The sequence below is a fragment of the Haliaeetus albicilla genome, chromosome 1 (genome assembly GCF_947461875.1).
Source record: "Haliaeetus albicilla chromosome 1, bHalAlb1.1, whole genome shotgun sequence".
Classification (NCBI taxonomy): domain Eukaryota; kingdom Metazoa; phylum Chordata; class Aves; order Accipitriformes; family Accipitridae; genus Haliaeetus; species Haliaeetus albicilla.
The window spans coordinates 68,494,116-68,516,860 of NC_091483.1; the positions used below are offsets into that span (position 1 = coordinate 68,494,116).

Consider the following 22,745-nt stretch of genomic DNA (forward strand, 5'->3'; position numbering starts at 1 on the left):
AATGGCTCAGTGTGTGCTGTCACTTGTGAGATAAGTGACCTTCCCTTATTCTGTGTTTCTGGGTAATTCCAGTCACTGTTTTCCTCTTCTGTGTAGAAGAGGATAAGATATGTTTCAGGCAGCTACATTAAAGTGCTGCTCTGGGCAGTGAAATAATCTGCCCTCCCAAAAATGCTGAGGTTAAGCTTTGCTTTTGTACAGCAAAGGTTTCAGGAGTGTGCTAGAAAGATTGTACTACAAATTATCTTTCTAGTTTCTTTACCCTCTCTCCTACGTTTTGAAAAACTTAGTAAATTAGCACGACTACTACTTTGATGTGACTCAGGAATACTTTTTGCTTCCTAGTTGCCAGGAGTGAGCTCACAGCTTGCGAAGGTTAACGATGTCCTTAAAATAGACCTTTCTAGTCTGGTTCAAAAGGTATGTTTCTTGACAGGCTTGTAAACTGTTAATTAATAAACTGGGATACTTGCATATCACTTGTTTTCCCTTGGCTTTCTCAGGCAGAATACTCTTGTTCCTGCCTCATCCTGTCTCATGGTGGATATCTCTCCTTATTATTCCATTGTTTGGCCAAGACTTAATATTTGAAAGTATATTTTATATGCTTTATTATGATTTATTATGATGTATAAAGTATGCTTTATATCCCCAGGATACTACAGGTCAAAAATGTATTGCTAATTGTCTGCTTGAAAGAAGAATCCTCAAAAAAGCAGAAACATGGGATCTACTAGCATGATCTATATTTTTTGGCTCAAACTAAAAAAAAAAAAAGTAAATTCATGCTTTCCTAATTAGTTGTATTGTATTCCACCTATTTTGAAATATCTTTCAAATTCTTTATGTGCATATTTGATATTTGATCTGGTGCGATGGACCTCATGTGATTACTATTAGTATTTCTGCAAGACTATCCAAACACCACCATGATTTTCAGTGAGAAGAAAATGGCTTAGTTTGAGCAGTTTAAAAATCTAGCAATCTGAAAATGTTTGCTAGGAGTAGAAGGCCCTTTCTGAAACCAAAGGCTGTGTGTAGGAGACTTAGACCCTGCCGGCTTCTGAAGTGATCAGGCCTGCAGGAAGTAAGACCTCAGGCATTCACTGCAGTGGCTTCTCCTTCCTGTCCAGATGAGCTACTGAGCTTGGTCCCCATGGTTTAGACCCTTTCTTTCCCCTTCTCACTGAAGAAAGCATTGCAGTGTATTCAGAGGCAGTTGGATTTCATTGTTTGTAACATGCATTTCATGTTAAGAAAGCACAGACTTACAAAGAGGAGGTGTTTGACTGGTACACAGTAAATCCTTTCGCTTGGTGAGTCTTCGCATGTATGTTCTCAGTTCTATATGAGATAGATCTGACAGGCAACAGCAATATAAAGTTTGAGATGATTGTGACCAATGCATGTATATTTAAATTTGGATTTTTTTTTTTCTTTTCCCCAAGGAATATCCTGGAGAGCAAACTGAACCTGTAATATACTTGAGTTCCTATTTTGCTTTGACCTTGTCTAATGTGCAGGGATAAAAATGTATTTTTCATAGTATTACCACGTACGTTTTAGCATGTGTATACTTCTACTCCTTCTATAAAAGGAAAAAAATTGCAAGTAATTTGGCGATGAGAAACTTACTATAAGTTTTCCAACTTCTGTTATTAGGGTTATGCAGCATTTAATGATACGCCAGACTTAGTGGTGAATCAAACCAGGAACATTTTATCAGGTGAGGACAAACTATCTTTTCACTTTGATTGTTTAATTTTGATGTTTTTACATCACTTACTGATGTTTTTATTTTCTTTTATTGATAATATATTTTCTGGTCTAAAGATCATTAAAAAAGGAAATGTAAAACGTAACTTTTTTTTTTAATTTGATGCCAAAAAACCCCCATAGAAAGCAACTGTTACTTAATGAGGACCCAAAATTAAATCTAAAAATAGACCATACGGTATTTTATAGAGGAATTTTATTTGTTAGGCGTTTAGCTGCTCAAGTAACGAGAAATCTTGGGATCCCAACTGCACACTGATGCTTTATTTGGTTGAAAAGCTGATTTTCCTTGACCAGTGTGTCTGACATATTTAGGAGCGTGATGTTAAAAAAAATGAACCTGCCTGCTGCTGTATTAAAATGTAGTGGATGGTGAACGGGAGGTAAACATAGCTTTAAGGATAATTTAAATGTCTGTCTTAATTGTTTTGTTACTTGGGCTTTACACTGTTACTCTTCGACAGTACCTGGACGTTTGATAAAATGTAGTATAGTGTATGTATACTAATCTGTTTTAATTTTTGTTCTTGCATTGTGGACCTGTTCTGCATATATAAACAGCTGTTCCTTGTAAGTTTGGGGGTTTTTCTTATTTTTTTTTTCTTCCCTCTCCTGGGCAAAATGAAACACAGTATGTATATAAGCATAGCATACTGTGTGAACTTGCTGAAAAAGAGCCAGTTTTCCAAAACTGATGTTATGCTTTTTATTAGGAAGTCTAGTGCAGATTTACTCATTTTCAGTATCTGCTGATATGCATAAACACAGACAGGCCATCTTAATTTATCTATTTATAAATTGTTGGGGTTTTGTTTTCATAAAAACTGAGTTTGAGTTACAAAGCAAATAAAAAAAATGGTTTACTAGAAAAATTGCATTTATTTGTAAACTTATAAAAGAAGGGTGTTTTGGTACCTGGTTGAATTTAGAAGTGTAAACATCAAAACAAACAGCCAAAAACTTGTCCAGCTGTTGTTTGAGAAAAAGGAAGGTGTTGCCTACTACCAAATAGCAACCTATAGTTATACATTCTGCTGTTTCAAGTATGTTCCAAGTTGAAAGAAGGGGAAGAGTAAACAGAAGCTGCATTTTACAAATAGGCAATGTGTATAAGTGAACTAATCATGTCTTTGTGTATTTAAATAGTGTGTATCTAAACTGTAAGTATAGTGTAGCATGTTTGTTCATAATTTGAGGAAAAAAAGGCTTAATTGATCCTTATCTCAAGAGTGTTGCTAACTAATTGGAATGAATTTATTTTAAGTAGTCTTTTTTAATAAGATCGAAAAGAACTAGTATAGATTCTCAGTATAGGCAGTCTAATTTCTTTCAAAGTGTTGTATTCCCAAGGGAAGGAGTTTAAATAGATTTTGATCTTCTTCGTAAACTTAGTGGCTAATTGTCTTGCTCAGTGGTACCATTTGCAATATTGCATGAAAAGCAAGATTTAAGCTGGCTAGATAAAAAGTGACACATTCATTATAACAAAAGGAAAGAGAGAACTCTGGCTCGACATCTACATCTTTCATCATTAAACTGAATGCTAAAAATAAAGTGAGCGTTTTAAAATGCCATTGTGTTACTTTGACACTCAATGTTTTTGTTGCCTGCTTGCCTATTCCTCACGCTTGTCTTCATGGCTTGCTTGTTACATGTGGCAAATGGCTTAATAGCATTTTATAATGCATATGTGGAATGTAAATTTCTTCTATGAATCTGTAATACTGCAATATGCTTATTCTTTTAGATATCAAAAATGTGCTGGAATCCATTGGTTCAAATATCACTACCTTCACAAAAACGCTTCCTGTTCAGAAGATTTTAGCAGATTTGACAATATATCTTACACAGAGTGAAGCGTATGTTCAAGATTATTTTCCAGTAGTGGAGCAGTACGATTTCTACAGGTATGTACAGGAAATAAGGCAGGAGTGAAGTGCTACCTGTTGTCAATATTTTGTAACATTTTAATGTTCTGTAAAGGCAATTAAACTATTAATGGTGAACACAGTGAAACAAAGATGCTATAAGGCAATTACTTGTAGAAGCCAAAACTGCAGCTAATCAACAACAGGGTGCTGTTCCACTACAGAGCAAGAGATAGTTTCTACTCTGTAGGCCCTCCGGTCTTTTTCAGGAAGGATAGACATAGGTAGATGTCAAAGATGTAATGCATAAAGGAATGGATTGTTTCACAATGCCAGGGTGACTTCTTACTTAGGTCTTCTTTTTGCTGAGTTGCAGGTGAGTTGCAAGAGCATAGAACTGGAGAGGCTTTGGAGCCAATCCCTTTTTATTGCACCCTTTGTACCACAGAGGAGGAGTAGCCAGGATTCTGTTTCACACGTTGTAAATCTCTGCGCACCCGTGCTTGTTCCTACTGGTGTAGTACTTGCCCTTGTGAATGCATGAGTTGATTGTACCTTGAGAAAAACATATTCTTCCCATTTGAGACTTGTGTGACTCCTATAATTGAGTAATAATCTCATATTTTGAGGCATAAAGCTTTTCATTTCATACCATTTAACTTTGTCCAGATTTAGTCATTTCAGTCCTCAAGCTCATCAAATTCTTCCTACATTTTGTCACTTCAGTTGATCCTATAATCAATAATTGCTTCCTTCTTTTTGTCATAATCAGTTTTACTGCTATAGAATGAGTGTGGTAATGGCTTTAATGCAATGTTAAAGTGAGCAGAAGACTGAACTTTAAGAACCGTACTTATAACCTTACCTTTAGCCCATTACTTATCTCACAGTTATTGTGGTCCGCGTTAATTTGACAAATTTATCAATATTTTCTTTGAAGCTCAGATTACATTTAACTGAACAAATATATTGCTTCGTTCTGCTACAGTATGCCTCTGTTAATCTTGTATTTAGATTCAAAAAAGTGGAGAAATACATCTCATCTACATGGCATTTAAATAGCCATTCTTGTCAAACCTGACCTAGTAGTACTTCAAGTACAGATGAAACCAACAAGCTTGTAGGTGTCCAAATTATTTTCTATCCATCCCTTTCTTAATTACAGGTGCATTATTTGTAGTCCTTAATAAGTATTCTTTTACGAATGTGCCTCTCAGCATTAATGTTTTTCTTTCTCTTTATTGGCTGTGCATATTCATTACGATATTCCTTTTTTGGATTTTTCTGGTTCCTGCTTTCTCTCTACAAAGGTACAGGGAGGAGGAAAGTTGGACTTAAGAAATATAAGCTGGGAGAAGTGATGACAAAAGGGAAGAGCAGAGGGAATTGGGAGAGGGTGAAAGGCTAGAATGAGATATATAAAATGTGTGAATAAATGGATGTGCTCCAAATAAGTGGGCAGATAGAACTGTTCTGTGATTTAATTAATAAAAATGAAAGTTCAATTCCTATCCAAGATCTTTCTCCTGACCAAGTTCCATTAACTGCTCCATACATTGAAAGCGTTCCAGCACAGACGCAAGCCTAAGTTTTAATAGCCTTAAATACAGTTATTTAGAATTACAAGCCTAACACACTGTGTGCAAAAAGTAGTAAGCCTTACAGTAAGAGCAATTATGTACTTCATGCCCAATGGCCAGTCCACATGTATAAATTTCTCCATTGCTTCTTGAATAAATTACTGTTTGAGCATCTGCCTCCCCATAGTCATTGTTTTCTCCACTTGGAGCACTTTGACACTTCCGTACAGTCCACCTGCAGTAACTGGGGTTGGGAATGCCTTGTTCCTGTGATGTTTGTTCCCCAGCCCTCCAGTAGCAGCTGTCTATAATCCAACAGTGATTATGTTCTGGCCCAAAATACATGCTAGTGTAGGAAGAGCACTTTTTAATTGCTAACACTTGTTGCTCAAACAGAACCGTGAGTGGGCCAGTTGGGAATATAGTCTTGCCTGATATATTCTGCAGGTCTCCAGTGTGTTCTTTGCATGCTAAGAACCAAGCACTTTGGCTTTTATTCCCCTTAGGTGGCTGGGTTGTCTCATTCTGTGCTGCATGGTGGTCCTGATTCTGGTCTTTTACTATCTTGGATTGCTGTGTGGCACCTGTGGTTATGATAAACATGCTTCTCCAACAACCAGAGGCTGCATCTCCAACACTGGAGGAAACTTTCTTATGGCGTAAGTTTCACTTATTGTTGAAAAATAACCTTCTACGGGTACCTTTATTTTATTTTTATTGATTTTGAAGGACATATGTATGAAAGGAATTTTTTTTGTTACCGATGTGTATGTGCTGAAAAAAATAGAACAAAAATAAATATTGATCTCGCATACTTCCACTGAGGGACTTGGGGATTTGGGGTTGCTCTTTCATTGAGGATAATAGCTGAAGGATGAAACCTGTGATTCTGCTGTTTTAAAGTGCTGTAGCTAATGAATTTCTGTGTAAGCCCATTTGGAAATTGCAAAAACCAGGAACGGATAATTGAAAATTTAAAAGGAATTCATAGCTTTTTAGTACAATTAAGCATTTGCTCAAAAGAAAAAAAAAAAAAAAAAGCTATGCAAGGAGGCAAACACTTGAATTTCTCAGAGCACTTTAGGAGGTTTAGGGTTGCTCTTGGAAATTTCCAGTCGTGGTTTAATGTCATTTCTGTTGGGTGCAAGAGGCAACTGCATCTGAAATCTGTCTAAAACTCTTTTGAGAGCACAAGGCTAGAGATTTGAATTTAAAGAAGAAAACTGTATGCTTTTGTGGCTCTTAAACTTAACTCTTGAAAGAGTTTGCACACCCAACTTGAGCATTTTAGATGCACTTTAGCTGAAGGCTTTACAGGGCTGAAACGTATAAAATGTTTCAGAGGGCAAGAACACATTTGGAAAACGGAAGTATTTCAACCATCTACCAGTTTTTATATTTCTTACAGCTGCTAAATGTTGGCTTCACTGTTGCCCCAAGTATATATACTTTGTTCTTAAAAAGCAAAAACTTAACTCAACTTATTTCTTTTTCAGTGGTGTTGGATTCAGTTTTCTTTTCTCCTGGGTGCTGATGATTGTAGTGGCGCTTACTTTTGTCACAGGTGGAAATGTAGAAAAACTGGTCTGTGAACCCTTTGAAGATAAAACTTTATTCAAGGTGAAGTTATTCAAGTTATTAAACAATGAATAGAATCCCCATGAGTGCCGATGGTCTTGTCAGTTATGTATGGCATATTATTTTTTATAGGACACTTCAAGTGAGTTTGGATCTGGTTTTACTTTCCCCTTACACACCAAATAGACACATTCATCCTTTCTTGATTTAATTTGCTTTACAGTATAAATACTGCATGCCTGTCTTCCTTTGGAGATAAATTTTTCTGTGAGTCAGCATTTCTTGGTGATGTGGAGCTTTAATATTCACTTTCTGCACCAGAGAGGTTGAATTTGCTGGTTTGCTTGTATTTCCATTAGTGGGTGATAAGCTGAGATGTGGGTACATGTCAAAAGATTGTGTATGAATAAATTACTGAATTGAAAGCTCGGAATTGTAGTAACATTACTGAATTTTGTCTTCTAGGTTTTGGATACTCCCTACTTACTAAATCAACACTGGAAAAACTATCTTTCTGGCATCCTGTTTAAAAATCCAAATATTAATTTGACTTTTGAAAAAGTGTACAGGTATTGAAGTTATGGTCAACGCTTAATTCAATTTATACATATTGGTTTTGTGGTATCTTCCATGCTTCATATTTTAAGCACATGCAAAAATCACATGAGTTCCAGAAGACATTCTGATTTTCTAGGGCATCACTAGCAAAAGCAATTTTCTCCTATATTTGAGTTACTAGAGGTGCTCTTGGCATAGTATCATATAACAATACGAGTTGAGCTCTTTGATAAAATATTTTGCATCTTTGAGACCAACAGAAATTGTTAATTACTCGCTTTCTTATAGACTAAGCTTCCAAAAAATATAGCCAAAACATTTTTTAAAGGTCTGATTTTCTTAGAATATGAAAATATTGTTAATCATTCTCTTAACACTTGGTCCTCAAAGTGTTTTTTTGGCTGATGTATGTATTTTTATTTTTATAGTGATTGCAAGGAAAATAAAGGAATTTATACTTCCCTTCACCTAGAACACCTGTTCAATATCAATGAATTTCTAAATATTAGTATGGTAAGTAAAGAAAGTATAGGTGAGTGCCTGATTGTTTTTGAAGGATGGAGAGGTGTTTACTCTTAAACACAGTGTAGCATGTCTGGGTTTAATGGGATTTTGATTTTTATATACAATGTGTCCTGCAAGAAGGCAAGAACTGTCCACGCTAATTTGAAGGAGAGAAATCTATTTACAAATAATATGTTCTTTACTAGTCTCAGTGGGTCATGGAAGGTTTTCTGATGTGCTTCTTTTATGGGTACTGATAATAAAGTTGTTTTTAATTTTGAAACTTGCATAGAAGGCTCAAGTCTAGCATCTTGCAAAGGCTTCTTACGGTGTTTCATGACCGTAATGATCTTTATATAAATGCCTTTCTTTGTGTGTTCTCTTCTGATTCCAGTTAGGTTTATATTCATCCAGGATATGATATGCTGTGCTCCTAAGAATGGTTCTTATTTTGGTGGGCAGGGGTTGGGATAAAATAAAATCTTTTCAGTTAAGCTGTAATAATATATGACTGCACTGTCATTACATGACGGCGCTAATTTTGGGGTTGCCTATAATACTGATCTTCAGTACAGCAGCCCCTAGGGGATCTGTGTTCCGTTCTGCCAGGCACAGTACCCACACTTAAGAGATACAGTCCCAGCCCCAAATAATATACAATTGAAATAAACAGGGAAGATTCACTAAGAGGGAAAATTATTTTGAGTTTCCACAACAGACTAATGGTAGAGGCTTGGAAGGAAGTCAGGTTTCCAGATTCCTTATCTCTTGCTCTGCAGCCTGTGCAGGACAGGTAACATTTTAGATTTGGGTGCAGTGCAGGAGGACTTTAGGTAACAATAAGCAAATCATGTTTAAGCACCACTAAACATATTTAGAGGAGTCTTGTCCAGTCCTGTAGCCAATACAGCAGACAGTGTCTGTCCTGCCGCAGCTGAGATAATGAATTCTCTAGGTTTCCTTGATTAGGGCCAGGGGTAGAACTTAAAATTTTTAAGGATAACATTTCTGGAGGGGGAAGAGAATTCTGTTTTATCTCAGTCTCCTCTTAGGAGGAACTAATATCTATTTGGAGAAGCCTGCTTAAAACGTAATGGAAGGCAAGTAATTCATTGGTATGAAAGATGCATAGGTAGGTTAGAACATGGCATGGCTAGACTGTGTGGATGCTGCAAGGAAGGGAAGAACATTACCTGGTGGATTCTGCCAAAGTTAATCGAATTAAAGTGATGTAAGCAAAAATCAGTGTATGCTTCTTCATGGAAGTGATGAGTCAGCAAAAGCAAGATGCTTTGGGCAGCGGGGCTGGGCAATAGAGGAATATGAACTGGGTGCAAACTATTTTTGTGCTTTATTTTGTTTCCCTCTCAGTACACAGAAGATGTAGCACTTAAAATTGAACATATTCAGATAAACCTCAGCAAAATCATTCTGCTGGATGAAATTGGGAAGGAGAATCTTCTGAATTTCAGCTCTTCAGGAATAGAAGGGATAAACTTTGCAGCATATTTGACAGAGGTGAGAGTGTAGTGAACTAGAGACAAGACTGGGACAAAGTGTAAAATGAAATGTTTCTTTAACAATGGGCAAAATGGAGAAAAATCTGCTTTTATATGAAAGGGTGTGTTTTGAAGAATCACAAAACTTGGAGCAAAAGCACTTCGGAAGTTAAGGTCAATAAACATTTAAAGAAATAAAGGGTACACAAAGTAGGTGGGGTGGTAAGTGCAAACACTCTGTATGTGCACTAACAACATACTCTTTTTCTTTCCCTACTGTCCACATCTTGTTTCAGATCAATAAAAGTGTTACCAAGGTTGATCTTCTGTCATTTGCCAATGACTTAGAAGCAAGAGCAGACCAGCTGGTAAGTTTAATTCACTAATACAGTAATACATAAAATGTATCGTTTATATAAGTACAAATACATAGCCAAGTATTTAGACTTCCTATGGGGGAATTCTTGTACTTCAGATACTTACATACATGTTACATTGTCATGTATGGAAAAAATTTCAAGAACAATGTTGCATATGAGCTGTATTTTAAATTGCTAACCATTGATTTTTGTATGCTGTTGTACAGTTTCTGCTTTGGAAGTGTAATTTCTTAAATTCCACTGTTTGCTTAAGAATTGAGGGGAATACTCCGAGTATTTCCTGTTATGCTGTCTACATATCAGGGTCCCAGTAGGAAGAAAAATTGGTTAGATCATGATGGAAAAAATGATTTGAATTAATTTTCTTTCAGTTGGTGAGCAGAAAACTTTGCAATTAGCAATAAAATTAATACTGGGGCAACTCATAAGGGCTCTAATAAGAACTAGGGCTCCACCGTGGAAGGAGAATGCACAAAAGAGATCCTGTCTGCTCTGAAGGGCTTTTTGAATGCAGACACATGGACAATGATCAGAGGGTATAGCTACAACATTGCCCACAAATGAATCTGCAGAATGACACAGCTGTGTTAACAGATAGTGAAGATCCAGTTGACATGTTTGTATGCATGTCAAGGTCATTTTATATTTATTTTTCAAAATGAGAGTCATAGTTTGGACACTAGATTGGACACTGGCCCAAGACAGATTCCTGCATTGCGATTTAGGAGAAGGAGTTATGCTGCACACATACTGCAATCGCTTGGATCACTAAGGGACACAGACAGCTGAGTGAGACCATGCTGTTTGGAATTTATTGGATATCCATCCCTCCAGGGAGAGGAGGGCACCGGTAGGGGCTCCTGGTGTGTTTGCTCCAGCTTTTTGCATCATTTAATCACACCTGTTGTGCTTGCATTCCTGTCAGGGTTAGGCTGCTCATGGGGGTTTTTTGTATTGTAGTTAGTGTCCTCTCCAAGCACTGAGTGAGCTGCACATTGCCCGTTTCCTCATGTAGGTTGTCTGCTAACGCGGACAGATACCAGTAGCTTTCACCACACTTCCATTTTCAATTTTTACTCTGCCATTTTGAAGGTTATACAGGTGGGGAGTTGCTGCTGGTTTGGGGCTATTTTCGAAGTGCAAGCTGAGGTTCTTCAAACATGTTATATCTTACATAGAATTGCCTCTGAGATGTCTCTTCAAAGGTGTATTCTACATAGCTCCATAAAGGAAAATAAATTGTGCTGGTGGATTGGTTTTTCATTATTTTTTGTAATAGAATCTAAAGGAAGCATTAGAATTGAGAATAGATCAGGCAGAGTAATTTCTTCATATAAAAGACAAAAATATAATATTAAATGTACTCACTGTCACAGTGTATGTTTTTATTTCTTTCTTGCAATGCTATTTAGTGTAATCTATGGAAATGTAAACAAACAAACAAACCAAACGAAATCAAACCAAAAAACCCACAACAATATGACATATTACAAAAGTTGGATTGTTTTCAAATTGATACTGCTTTCCAAGGATATTTTATAATCCCACTTTGTTATTAGTGATAGCTCTTAAAGTTTACAAGAACAATCAATTTAAAAAATAAACTAAAAACTTTTGGAATTAATTAATGTTGGGTGTATAGTTTGCATTTTCTGGCACCATGCACAGAATTGAATGTATGTTTTTTACGCTGGAAGGAGCAAACGGAATAAAACTTGCATCAAACCAAGGGGTCAGGATATGGAGGATGGAGCAAACCCACAGGTGTTATTCAGTAAGTCAGTTCAGCAGTACAGGAGACAAAGCATCCTGAAGCTGTTCAGTGGCTGCAGCTGGCTACTTACATGAACACTTCACAGGAAGCAAAGACATCTCTGAGCATCGAGGTCTGCTGTTATTACACTACCAAAACGGATTTAGCAGTGTGTATGCAGGGAGCCAAGTGATTTTGCCACTGAAAGGAAGTGGAAAAGAAATTTATTTCTGAGAGCAAAATCAAATTGTACAGTATTTTGCAACAAGTGTGAGCTCCAGACAGGCATTTAGACTTGAAAATCAGGGCACAAACTTGTATCTTCTGACTGAAAGGCAGGAGCTGCAAAAATGAAGAATACCCTTCACAGACGCATTTCCAAGTTACTGGCTGAAAATATGTAAATTTCTTTGCCCCTCAGAAAGCAGAGAGTGCCTCAGGGTGATGTCCACAGTGCCGAAAACAAAAGCAAGTACCCATGACTGGGAAATGCTCGTCCCAGCCGAGGCTTCAAGCTCCAGGCTTCTTGCAAAGAAGTCTGGCTTGTGGCGAGTGAGGGGAGATGTGCTCACTCTTCTGTATTTAAAATGACTTAGTGCACCATGTGAAAATTCTTTTCAGTTAAATTTGTGCTGATAACGTTACAGCCAGAAAAGCAGTATAATATATCTGTTTTGGTTGGTGAGGTTTGAATTATTAATATGGTGATTTTTCCCCTTCTTGTGTTGAGGAATTCAGTTTGCCATATCCCATTGTTAGCATCAGCTCTTCTGCAGTGGATGAGTATAATGTGCAACTTTCATTGTTTTTTGCTGTGTTGGAAAGCTTTGAGACTACTGAACAATACTGCATAATTGCATTTTTTGCAGCCAAAAGGAGCGCTGGAAAATGCCTTAAAAGGACACGCAAACAACATTCGAATGATTCATAACCAGCAAGTCGTTCCGCTAGAGCAAGCTATGGTAAAATATTAAAGGAATATTAAAACATATTTGTAGAAAATACGAATCTCTAAATCTCTTAAATACAGTTTAGAAAGCTGGATTTTTGCTATTATATAAGCACAGATCGCACTTGCATTGTGTCAGTGAAGAGTAACCTGGTTAGAGTATGTGTTTAGTAAATAGTTTTCCTAGTTAAAATACTACTACTTTACAATGTTGTCTAAAATCATGACCTTTTTCTTCCCCATTGTTTTTTCTGTGTCTATTTGTGATCATATATGAATAAAAGGAGAAGCAAGGGAGAACTTTACAAAATTCTAATCCTAAATCACTGATTTTCTTTTTTGCTTACCATTTGTCTTCAGTAATAAAAGCAGTTACCACTTTCACATTTTATTTTGTGGAGTTAGCAATCACCTAACAGTATTAGAATTGGAAACTTCTGACAATAGTATTTAGAGCCAAAGAAAAACCTTTTCTATTGGTGCTATAAAAGATGTGAAAGGGCTTCTTCTGCCTGATTTTGCCAGGCAGTGATTTGTATAGTGTTAAGCTGTGAATCTCATACATGCTAGTTGTTGATTTTTCCTCTATGTAACATGAAGACTTTCAGTTTGTCCTAGCATCTGATATGGTATTTCTACCCCTATCAAAGCCCTCTTGCAGAAAAGTATTGGATCTTCTGTTCCACTCTGATTCTATGCTGTTCTTTCCTAATTAACTCCTAATTATTCTCATCTCTTTTTCCTTTTACAAAACTGACTGTCAAGAAATACGTTAAAGCTAGGGTAAGTGCTTTTTTCCTTCTGAAATTGCACAATACAGAATTCTCTGAACACTTGTTCTGATTTTAACTGTTCTCTCTTCCCTCCAGATAAGTCTTACTCAGTTTATTGCTACTAACTTTAGTTAAATCTGAAGTCTTCCAGTACACAATTCATAACTACTTAGTGCTGTCCGTGAAGTACTGATTCAACGATTAAAACTACAATATATTAGTTTTAATACAACTGTTGTTACTATATATAATGTGATATGTTGTATTAGAAACAAAATAATCTATAGAAGATCAAAGCATGCATATATAATGTTAAAACAGGTGGTCTGTTACTTGTAGTAATGGCTTGAATTTCCCCCCCACTTCCTTTCTAATAGAGCACTTTAAATCAGAGTATTAGGTTACTGAAGAGGACATCGTCTGAACTTATGGTAAGCTTTTCTTTCTGGCAACAGGAACATTTTTATTTGTTTTAAATCCATCCGCCACATATGCAAGGCATATATTTTGAGTACAGCTTTTTCTATTTCTAGCTGTTCTGTTATTGGAAGAGATTGTAATTCATTGAGGTAGTAACAGGGATTTAGATATCTTTTCTGCACAGCATTTTCTACCCTGGCTTTCCTTTCCTTATAGAGGAGAGAAGGAAAAAAAAAAAAAAAAACAACAAAAAAACCCCAAAAATGTTTGGGATATTTTTTGAAGTATGAATTGTAAACTTAATTGTCATGTGATAAAATAGACTTCAGTGTAGTTCCATATATTGTGTTATTCATGTTCCTAAAAATGTAGTTGTTTTTTATAGAATCCTTAAATACAAAACTTAGGGGGAACAACTGAGAAACAAATACAAAATACAACTGAGAAAAGAGATCTTTGTGATTCACATCCTTCACGACCTCTTGTCTAATGTCCCGCTCCCACTGGGGCCTGTTTTGTTAGCATTGTACTCGTTGCCTTCCTGCTTCTGCAGCATCAGCCTTGCTGTGGGAACCTGGATCTGTATAGAGGCTTCCCCAGAGCTGCCCATGTTTCCCTTCTAAGTAGCAGCTAGTGCCTGCACCACAGTGAGACCAGCTGCCTTCATGCTCTGCCAGACTCAGGAGAATAAGCAACTGGATGGTTACTTTTCTGGCAGCAGAGCTTTCTGTTGCCACTAGCCTGCCTTGGCTCTGGTAGCAAGAATCCAGCCACACTAGCTAGCACCGAAGAGTCATAGTCACAACAGCTTGATGGGCCATACCTACTTCATTTCTTCCCATTAAGGTTTTCACCCATCCACAGCAGCAGACCAGCTAGATTTCTTTTAGAATCTGTGATTTGAACCTGGATGGGGAGGTAAGAAGCCATGAAAGGTGTTGATAAGAAAAGGAAATGTTTGACCCTTAAGTATATTTAAGAAATGTCTCTAGAGTTTCAGGCTGTATGTACATTATCCTTTGTGTGTGTTCTTTGAAAGACCTTATGGGGTTGTACATATACTGAAGTGTCTCAATCCTTTTGGATATTGATTAGCAGCATATTCTAGCTGTATAGAATGATACTCTAGTAATCAGGAATTGTGATAGTATATGGCCCACTGTTTTCTTCCTGTGCACTGTGTGTGTCTGTAGTGTATATACATACATTGATGAAAGTATTTCCACACTTAAGGAAAGGAAAGACAATGGAAGAGAAAGTTGATCTGGTATATGAATTAGTTACGTAGGTTCCAGGAAAAGATATTATTCGTAACCACTGATACCTTCCTTTTTTAGTAGTGAGAGAATTTTGTGACATGACCATGAATCCTTAAACAAGCTCATGTTCTGTCTGGAATTGCATGTTTTGTCAGGTTTTGACAGGACAGTGACTCTGGTTTATCAAGAGAATAGGCTCCTGTCAATGACTGCAGAGCCATTGTAACAGCCTGAAAGGCATTTATTTATATTAAACACTGTCTCTTCCTCTCCAGGTTAAGGTGAAAAATGTCATTAGTGCTGTTAATGCTGCTCAGTTTCTCATAAATAACAACGCTTCTCAAGTTATTGTCCAGGTAATCTCTACTTGATTAAAGTACATTAATTTATGATGTCATGGAGATAGAGGTTGTCTTACTTTTGTTCACTTACTTTTGTCTGTTCCTAGGAGACAAAAAAGTACATGGATACCATAGTTGGCTACTTTGAGCAATACATTGAGTGGGTCAAGGAGTCGGTAAGGTGCATTTACTTCATAGAGAGAAGCTGCATTTAAAAAAAAAAACATTAAAAAGCTAAATAATAATGTTACTTTGATAGTATGTTTTATAGTTTCAGTTTGTAAGATATTTGTACTTATTATGAAGGGGAAAACTTGTCTTCTATAAACAGTATTGTTGTCTTTGAAGTAGAGTAGAAATGATGAGTTGTGTTGATTGGAATTAAATGCAAATATAACATTGTATCATTTTTCTAGGGCTAGCCTGAAATCTACCATTTGTCCTAATATTGCACTGAGCCTTACCCTGCTTAGTTCAAATTGATGTCATTAGCATCTTATTTTATTTGTCTTTCTTCAGCTGCAGCCTTTGAGAAAGTAAGCTGATGTTTTAAAGATGATCAGTTGATAGCATATCCCACTGGAATTTATTTTGAATTTGGATAGGGTGAGAGATAACAATTTAGTAAACGGTATCTGTAACTGTAAGCAAGTTTTGAGATTTGTATTCTATTCCGTTAGATACTCCAAACTGTATTTTTTTAATCTGTCTTTCAGATTGCCATGGAGGTAGCAGCATGCAAGCCTATTGCCAATGTGATAGATACAGCAGTAGATATTTTTTTATGCAGCTATATAACTGATTCTGTGGTAAGAAATATTTTCTGTTACTCAAAATTGGGACATCAAGTGGGAAATTCTTTGAACATAAATCTGCATTTAATTATTCTGACTAGACTATTCTGAAGTATGATAATAAAGTATCAGATTCAAAGTTATGCGAGGAAAAAATGTTCTGATCTGGATCTAGTCCAAAGCCAAACCAGTGCTGGACTTGTTTTAGGCTCCCATTAAACTTAGGTTTCTATTAGCAACAATTCTGTAAAATTAACTGTTCTTAACTAAATTTCTTCCAACTTGAATTGGAAAGTAAATACAGTACTACTGGTTTGGAATAAAAATTCTGGACAGGGTGGGTTTCAGTTTGATTTCTTGATTCTGAACCACCTTGAAATGGAAAAGCATAAAGAACTGAAGTTTCAGCTGTAACCATTTCTAACTTAAGGGGATGGGGCAGGGGCAGGAAGTGAGTGAGAAATACCAAGGAAAAATTTTCTCAGGTATCTTTCCTGGAATCTAGAAAACCTGAGTGAGGTTTTTATCACTTGACTTGTAGCAGACAGATCTTGATTCATTCCTGTACAGTGGAGACTTTGAGCATGACTGGTAGCAGTATATAAGGGTAATAGTGGCTTTTTTCGTCTTGCCAAAAGAGCTTGGAAAAAGGACAGCATGTATTAAAAATGGGATAAGAAACCACATGCCTGGAAACCACCTAAAACATCTCCTACCTATTATTTAGCTTTATGGCATTTTTAGCCAGGTCCTAATCATGCCACCAGTAAATGCATGTAATCAATCAAAGCCAAAGCACTCTAACCTTGATAATGCTTAACCATGAAATGCTTAACCTTGATAATGCTTAACCATGAATACCTCCTAACCTGCTGTTGATTATCTCATATGTTACAGAGCTTCTGTTCTCCTTTGTGTAGCCACTAACCATCTGGTGGAAGATGGACCACAATTTTCCTGATGATAGAACTTAGCTGAGTCATTTATAAGTCAAAATGCCTCCAGCCAATACAAATCAAATTTGAAAAATCATCATTTTAACACCTGGTGATAACTCAGTTCAACTGTATGATAATGAAATTAGTTACACAAACAGGCTGCAGTTAGCAAGTTTAAAAGTACCTTGAAAAAGTGCTGGAAACTCAGATTTTGACAAGAACCACAAGACAGACAAATACTTCAAAATATCAAGAACGGAAAAAGAAATATTGTGGCTAGTAAATTAATGCTGAGACACAAAATTACTTTCTAGCCCAAGACTTGACTACGTTGAAATAACTTTAGGGCACTATGGCTGCGTAGCTTTGAGCAACTTCGGACGTATTCCTGTTTGGTTACATTTGTAAGATGGTGGTGTTCTTACTTTAGTTCACACTGACAGTGGAGATTGCTTAACGTGCCCTGTTCCACATTAGTACAAGGAGCCTCAGATAGTCCACAAGAGCAGTGCCACTAATTTCTACTGTGTTCTTTGAGTAACAATGCTTAGAATATCAAGCAAGGATTCAGTATTTTTCTGATAAATTTTCTCTGTGATTTTTTTTTTTTTCCTGGATTTTGCTGTGTTACAGAATACCTTCTGGTTTGGTTTGGGAGGCTCTTCGATATTTTTAATTCCTGCCATAATTTTTGCTGTAAAACTCTCCAAATACTATCGTAGAATGGATACAGAGGATGTGTATGATGAGTAAGTATGTATTCCTAAGTAAGCTAAATGGCAAATGGATTGAAATGTTTTTTCGAGTATTTCACGTGAAGGCACTGTAATCCTTAAACCTTCTGGGCTGTCAGATTAGAACTGCATGTGCTTGTGAAATACTGCAGGTTTCAGTTGACGCCTGCAAAGTGCTTCATGCAGGTGGGCTTTGGTTGCCTTGACTTGCTGTGATTCTGTGCAGATATGGCCAGCTCTGACTTTGAGAAACTTGTTTCAGAATGAGATCTTCAGAGCTTTGTGTACAGCATTTATATAAATATCTTCCAAATGTGCAAATTATTAGCTTGCTAAGTAACCTGTTAAGGTGAATTATGCCTGCTTTGTAATCTCCTTGAATTAATTATTTACTTTCTTACTGTCTTAGTTATTCCTAACCAGTCTTTCCTTTTTCAATTGCAGTTCCTCTGTCTCAGGGACTTGGCATTTTACTTTATGATAACTGTTCTTACATATTTTCCTATCAGTTTTGGTTTTACTATTTCTTTTCTTGTCTTTGTTTGCTCATTCATTGTTCAGTTAGCCTGTGCACTGCATTTCTCAGATTTCATACTGGTCATTTTTCATTACATGTTCACAAGTCAGTAGAGCAGAAACAGGCATGTACAGCTAAAATTACTCACTTATTAGTGTCTAGTTAATTACTCCTCCTTTTCTGTGTTTTTTAGTGTTGAAACTATACCCATGAAAACGTAAGACATTTTTGCTGGTATTTGTTAAAATTACTTTATTCAGGTGGGAAGGTTTATATTTTTAATGTAACTTGTTACTTCAAGAGAGGTAACATGTTCTGTTTCACCAGACTTTATAGATAATCTTAGAATATCCAGCTCAAAAAGAATAGCTAATTAATTAATTAATTTTTGGAGAGTATAAAAGTATTAAAAATGTAAAATTATAATTATGCTGTAACTCCTGAGTGTTACAAAGGAAAAGTTAAATTCTATTGTACAGACACATTTTATCTTTGCATATAATACTATCATCCATGTACATGTCTTAGAAGCCATAGTGTACATAGTGCATCTTATAGTTAACATGGTCTTTCTTGGTGTATTTATTTTATTACAGTACGGAAAATGGTAATAATGGTTATCATAAAGAGCATTTATATGGTATACACAATCCTGTTTTTACAAGGTAAACCAAGTCTGCAACTGCATGCCTTCATGTGTCCTTACTTCATCTACTATATTAATAACCTATCCAATTTTCTGCACGTTTTAAAGTGAATCACTTCATTATCTATTTATGGATTTTTTGCATGATTACTCACTATAGAAAATGCTGTATGATTTATATTTCTTAAATATTTTTTACATAACAGCAGATACTGTAGTAATTTCCAGCAACTTTACAAAGCGATTGCCTAAATTTGATCTTAAAATCCGGGTAATTAGGTATTTATCTAGGACAGTGGGTGGGTGGTCCTAAATTGATAAACATATTAAAATATTCTGATAGCAATTGAAAGTGATAGGATGGGATGCATTCCTACTCCTGAGTTTTATTTTTAGATGGTGAGAAGAGCTTTTCCTGTGCAAAAGGCAGGTGCAGAAAACATGAACAGAGAAAATGGGTGTTCCTGCTAACGTGCCATCACAAAACAAGAAATTCAAGTTGTGTTTAAAAAGGAGGCGATTTGGGTTCTTTTCTGTCTCTACAACTCCTGTGCTGTAAAACCTTAGCTAGTTGTGAGACATTGAATTTCCATAGGGGTAACATAGCATGTCCCACAACTTCAATATTTGGGTTTGCAAAATATCCAAGTTGCTTAAGGAAGGATCTAATTTATGATTGAAATGTGTAGCTCACTGTGCCTTAACTTGCAACTTCATGACTGAAAGTATAGGTTGAGTATTGGCAGAGAAGTAAGAAATCACCATTCTTTCAGTAATAGGTAAATAGCAAGAGAGCTCAAAGTTTGGAAGTCTTGCCAGATTTTATGGCTGGATTAGTTGTATATTATTATTTATTAGAACTGTATTTTACAATAATTATTTACTGACCAAATCTTGATTCCACATTTCCTTTTGAAGGAAGTATTTATATATAATGTTTTTAGTGATATTTAAGGACACAGTTGCTATGGTCTGTTCTGCAAATGAAGGGTACTCCCTAAATTAACCTACCTGTTTAATTCAAAAGTACTCTGCACTGGCATATCTAAGGACTCTCAGTTTTAAGGACTTCTGATATTTTACATGAGAGGAAACTAATAATTGCCCAGGCCTTAGAAGTCCCTTTCTGATCTCTGAATCTTTGGTATGATTGTTAATACTCTTCAGGTTCATAGCACGTTTTCTGTGATATTTCAGTGATTGATGAATAGTTTAATACAGTGTTCCTGAATAAGCTAAAAATTACTAACATACAGTAATCTTTTAAACAAAGACCTACGAGTTCAGTCCTGACTTCCTTTTCCTAAATTTTAAGTTACTCAAAATGGCCTTCCATAATAAAAAGTAAGGATTCAGTTTGAAGCAATGCTGTCTTCTGATGTGCTAACTGAGATAATTTGAAAAACTGCTAATTATGAGACACGTACTTTGAATTTCTCAGTCTGGGATTCCCATAGCAATAGAGTCTTGTTTTTAATTTTCATTTCAGCAAACTCTTCACTTTTATGCTATCCTTGCTTTTTCTCATTTGCTACAAATTATTTTGGGAGATACTTTGAGAAAAATGACTTTGTATAGATCTCTGTACACCTGTACTTTTGCAGGTATAAAGATTCCCATATGGTGTTTTTTTGTCCTTCAAAATGAGCTGGATTATTTTGCTGGAAAGAGATGCAGATATCTTTCTTTATAAATATAAGATATGTAAACACAAGTGTGGGATCTATATGAGGTATATTTATATTTGTATGGATATCTCACACAGGTGTTTTTATATACCTGTTGAAGATAGAAATATCCTCAAATGCAGCCACCATTTTTGTGAGAGCAGAGTTGGAGGCTGGATTAAGTTCTCAAAGGAGTGGTGTGTTGAATAGGTAATCCAAGCATTTCTTTCTATCATGAAACAAAGAAAAACCAGAAAGGCTGGTAGAGAAAACCGTGAATCTATTTCCTCTTGTTTGAAAAATTCTTGATTAAATGGGTAAAAGCTTGAGAACAGTTTGTGCCAACTGAGCTTGTCTCTCCTTAGTTAGACATGGTATTTCTGTTCCATTTGTGGGCAAAAGAAAATGATGGTTTTGGTTTGTGTTTTTTCTTGTATAGCTCTGTGGAACAGTGGTAACACATACTGGAAACATTAAGGGGTAAGTAATAAGCTTTTAAAGTCAATTCTAGGTTTATTACTTTACTAATTTTAAGAAGGCTGCTCTGCTTTCTGTAACATGAGTACTGTAAGGTTTAAAAATAAAAAAAAAAACTATTGAACCTTATTGATGTTCATATGAAAATCTATGCCTTCATTCTGCTTAAATTACATAATAATTCTGTCTTCATCAAATTTTCCTGAATTGTTTTTGTGATTATTTCCAGGCTATATAAATGAGGCTCAAGATTCTTCTACGGGAATATATCATTATTCTTCCAAGTGTATTGGCATTTGCATTCATCTTCCGAAATACTGAGCCACTTGTTTTATGTCACCCATACTGTAAATCCCAAATGTACTATTGAATGTTATGCCATAAACTACTGTACAGGATATTTTGCGATCAGGGCACTGCCTCTCAAATACCACTGTTCAAGGCTTGAATTAAAATGTTTTTTGTTTTTTACTTTTTTACACTGGGCTTTCTACCTTATATCACAGTATATAAATTAATTAGATTAACAGCCTTTGCATAGCAATCCTCTGACAGTTGGTCAAGTTCTTATCTTAAATTGTTATTTGTGTTAAATACAATACATAAACGTTTACATAAAGATACATTTTTGTATACAGAGACTTTTGTATATACATTTTTCTTAAAACTTGTGTTTAGTTAAGATTTTAAAATTGTATAATACTCTTCACAAATGAATTTACCAGCATGATCAGTGTTGCTATTTGGTGCTCTTGAATGACCACTTTGGACTAAATTTGAAGTGTAATGGGATCCACAGTGTCTCTTTGTGTCTCTGAAAAGTTCAGTTGCAATTTTGTTTTCTCCCTCTTTTTTTAATTATTTAATATTTAGTGGGTTTTGCAGTATAGACCTAAAACGGACTTTTTGGAGAAGTTTGTTTTGAAACTCATTGGGTGGGAGGGTTGGGAGTGTGTGTGATGCGTAATATAGCGAAAAAGCTAAGCTGTCTAGAGTTCAGTAGTACTCAAAAAGAGCATGAGAGACGTCATATGTTGGTGATTTTTAGAATGCTTTACATTCTCTGTCTCCCTTTTCCTCATTCACACTCACTTTTGTAATGTCCTTAATAGTATCACTGTTAAGCTGTGGCTCTTTCAGGGGGCAGTGATAATATTTTTGCTAAAGAATTTAAAAATATGATTTCCAATATTGAAATTCAAATATATTTAGCAATTGGAGTTAACTTTTGTACTATTAAGAGTTACTGCCTTGAATTTAGGCATACAGTTGCGTTGCTGAATTAGTTAACAGCAGAATTCATCAACAAGACCAAAAGCATCTATGTTACTAGTATAAAACCTTTTGGCAGGTGAAGTAATTGGGTACATTGATCTAAAATAGTGTCTCTTCATATATCAGTATTGTTAACTTTGTTTCCAGCAAAGTTCATTGGCCCGAAGTAGCGATAATCCTGTAAATCATTCATATAATTTTAAGGAAATACTGAAAAGTGATACCAGTCTTTGATCTGGAATAACCTTAAGTTTTTCATTTTTAGGTCATAAATGGAAACATTTCTAATTGACAGTATGTAGCATATGTGTATATGTAATGTTCAGAACTGCAGATTTTTAAAAGTTTCTATTTTTAATTTGAGAAAATGTTCCCAGTTCATTTAAATAAAAAAGAACTTGCTTAACTACCTGACGTTTGATTCTCAATTGCTTTGTTATGTAGACCTGACTCAGAAGA

The 22,745-nt window shown here is 35.8% G+C and overlaps 1 protein-coding gene across 19 annotated transcripts in view; it reads left to right on the forward strand.

Annotated features, from left to right (window-relative positions):
- PROM1 (prominin 1) overlaps positions 1 to 22,700 on the forward strand; it is a 65,689-nt gene extending 42,989 nt beyond the window's left edge. For 7 of the 19 annotated variants that reach the window (XM_069793126.1, XM_069793169.1, XM_069793159.1 and 4 more), the window contains 20 exons: positions 346 to 420; positions 1,663 to 1,726; positions 3,524 to 3,683; positions 5,731 to 5,883; positions 6,721 to 6,844; positions 7,268 to 7,371; positions 7,789 to 7,873; positions 9,236 to 9,382; positions 9,660 to 9,731; positions 12,366 to 12,458; positions 13,211 to 13,228; positions 13,596 to 13,649; positions 15,173 to 15,253; positions 15,346 to 15,414; positions 15,955 to 16,047; positions 17,604 to 17,719; positions 18,415 to 18,438; positions 18,818 to 18,886; positions 20,974 to 21,014; positions 21,241 to 22,700. In XM_069793126.1, coding sequence (XP_069649227.1) covers positions 346 to 420; positions 1,663 to 1,726; positions 3,524 to 3,683; positions 5,731 to 5,883; positions 6,721 to 6,844; positions 7,268 to 7,371; positions 7,789 to 7,873; positions 9,236 to 9,382; positions 9,660 to 9,731; positions 12,366 to 12,458; positions 13,211 to 13,228; positions 13,596 to 13,649; positions 15,173 to 15,253; positions 15,346 to 15,414; positions 15,955 to 16,047; positions 17,604 to 17,719; positions 18,415 to 18,438; positions 18,818 to 18,886; positions 20,974 to 20,992 — 1,620 coding nt within the window. In that variant the 3' untranslated portion in view covers positions 20,993 to 21,014; positions 21,241 to 22,700. The other 12 variants (XM_069793147.1, XM_069793181.1, XM_069793208.1 and 9 more) reach the window with 6 other exon arrangements.
- The last annotated feature ends 45 nt before the right edge of the window (positions 22,701 to 22,745 follow it).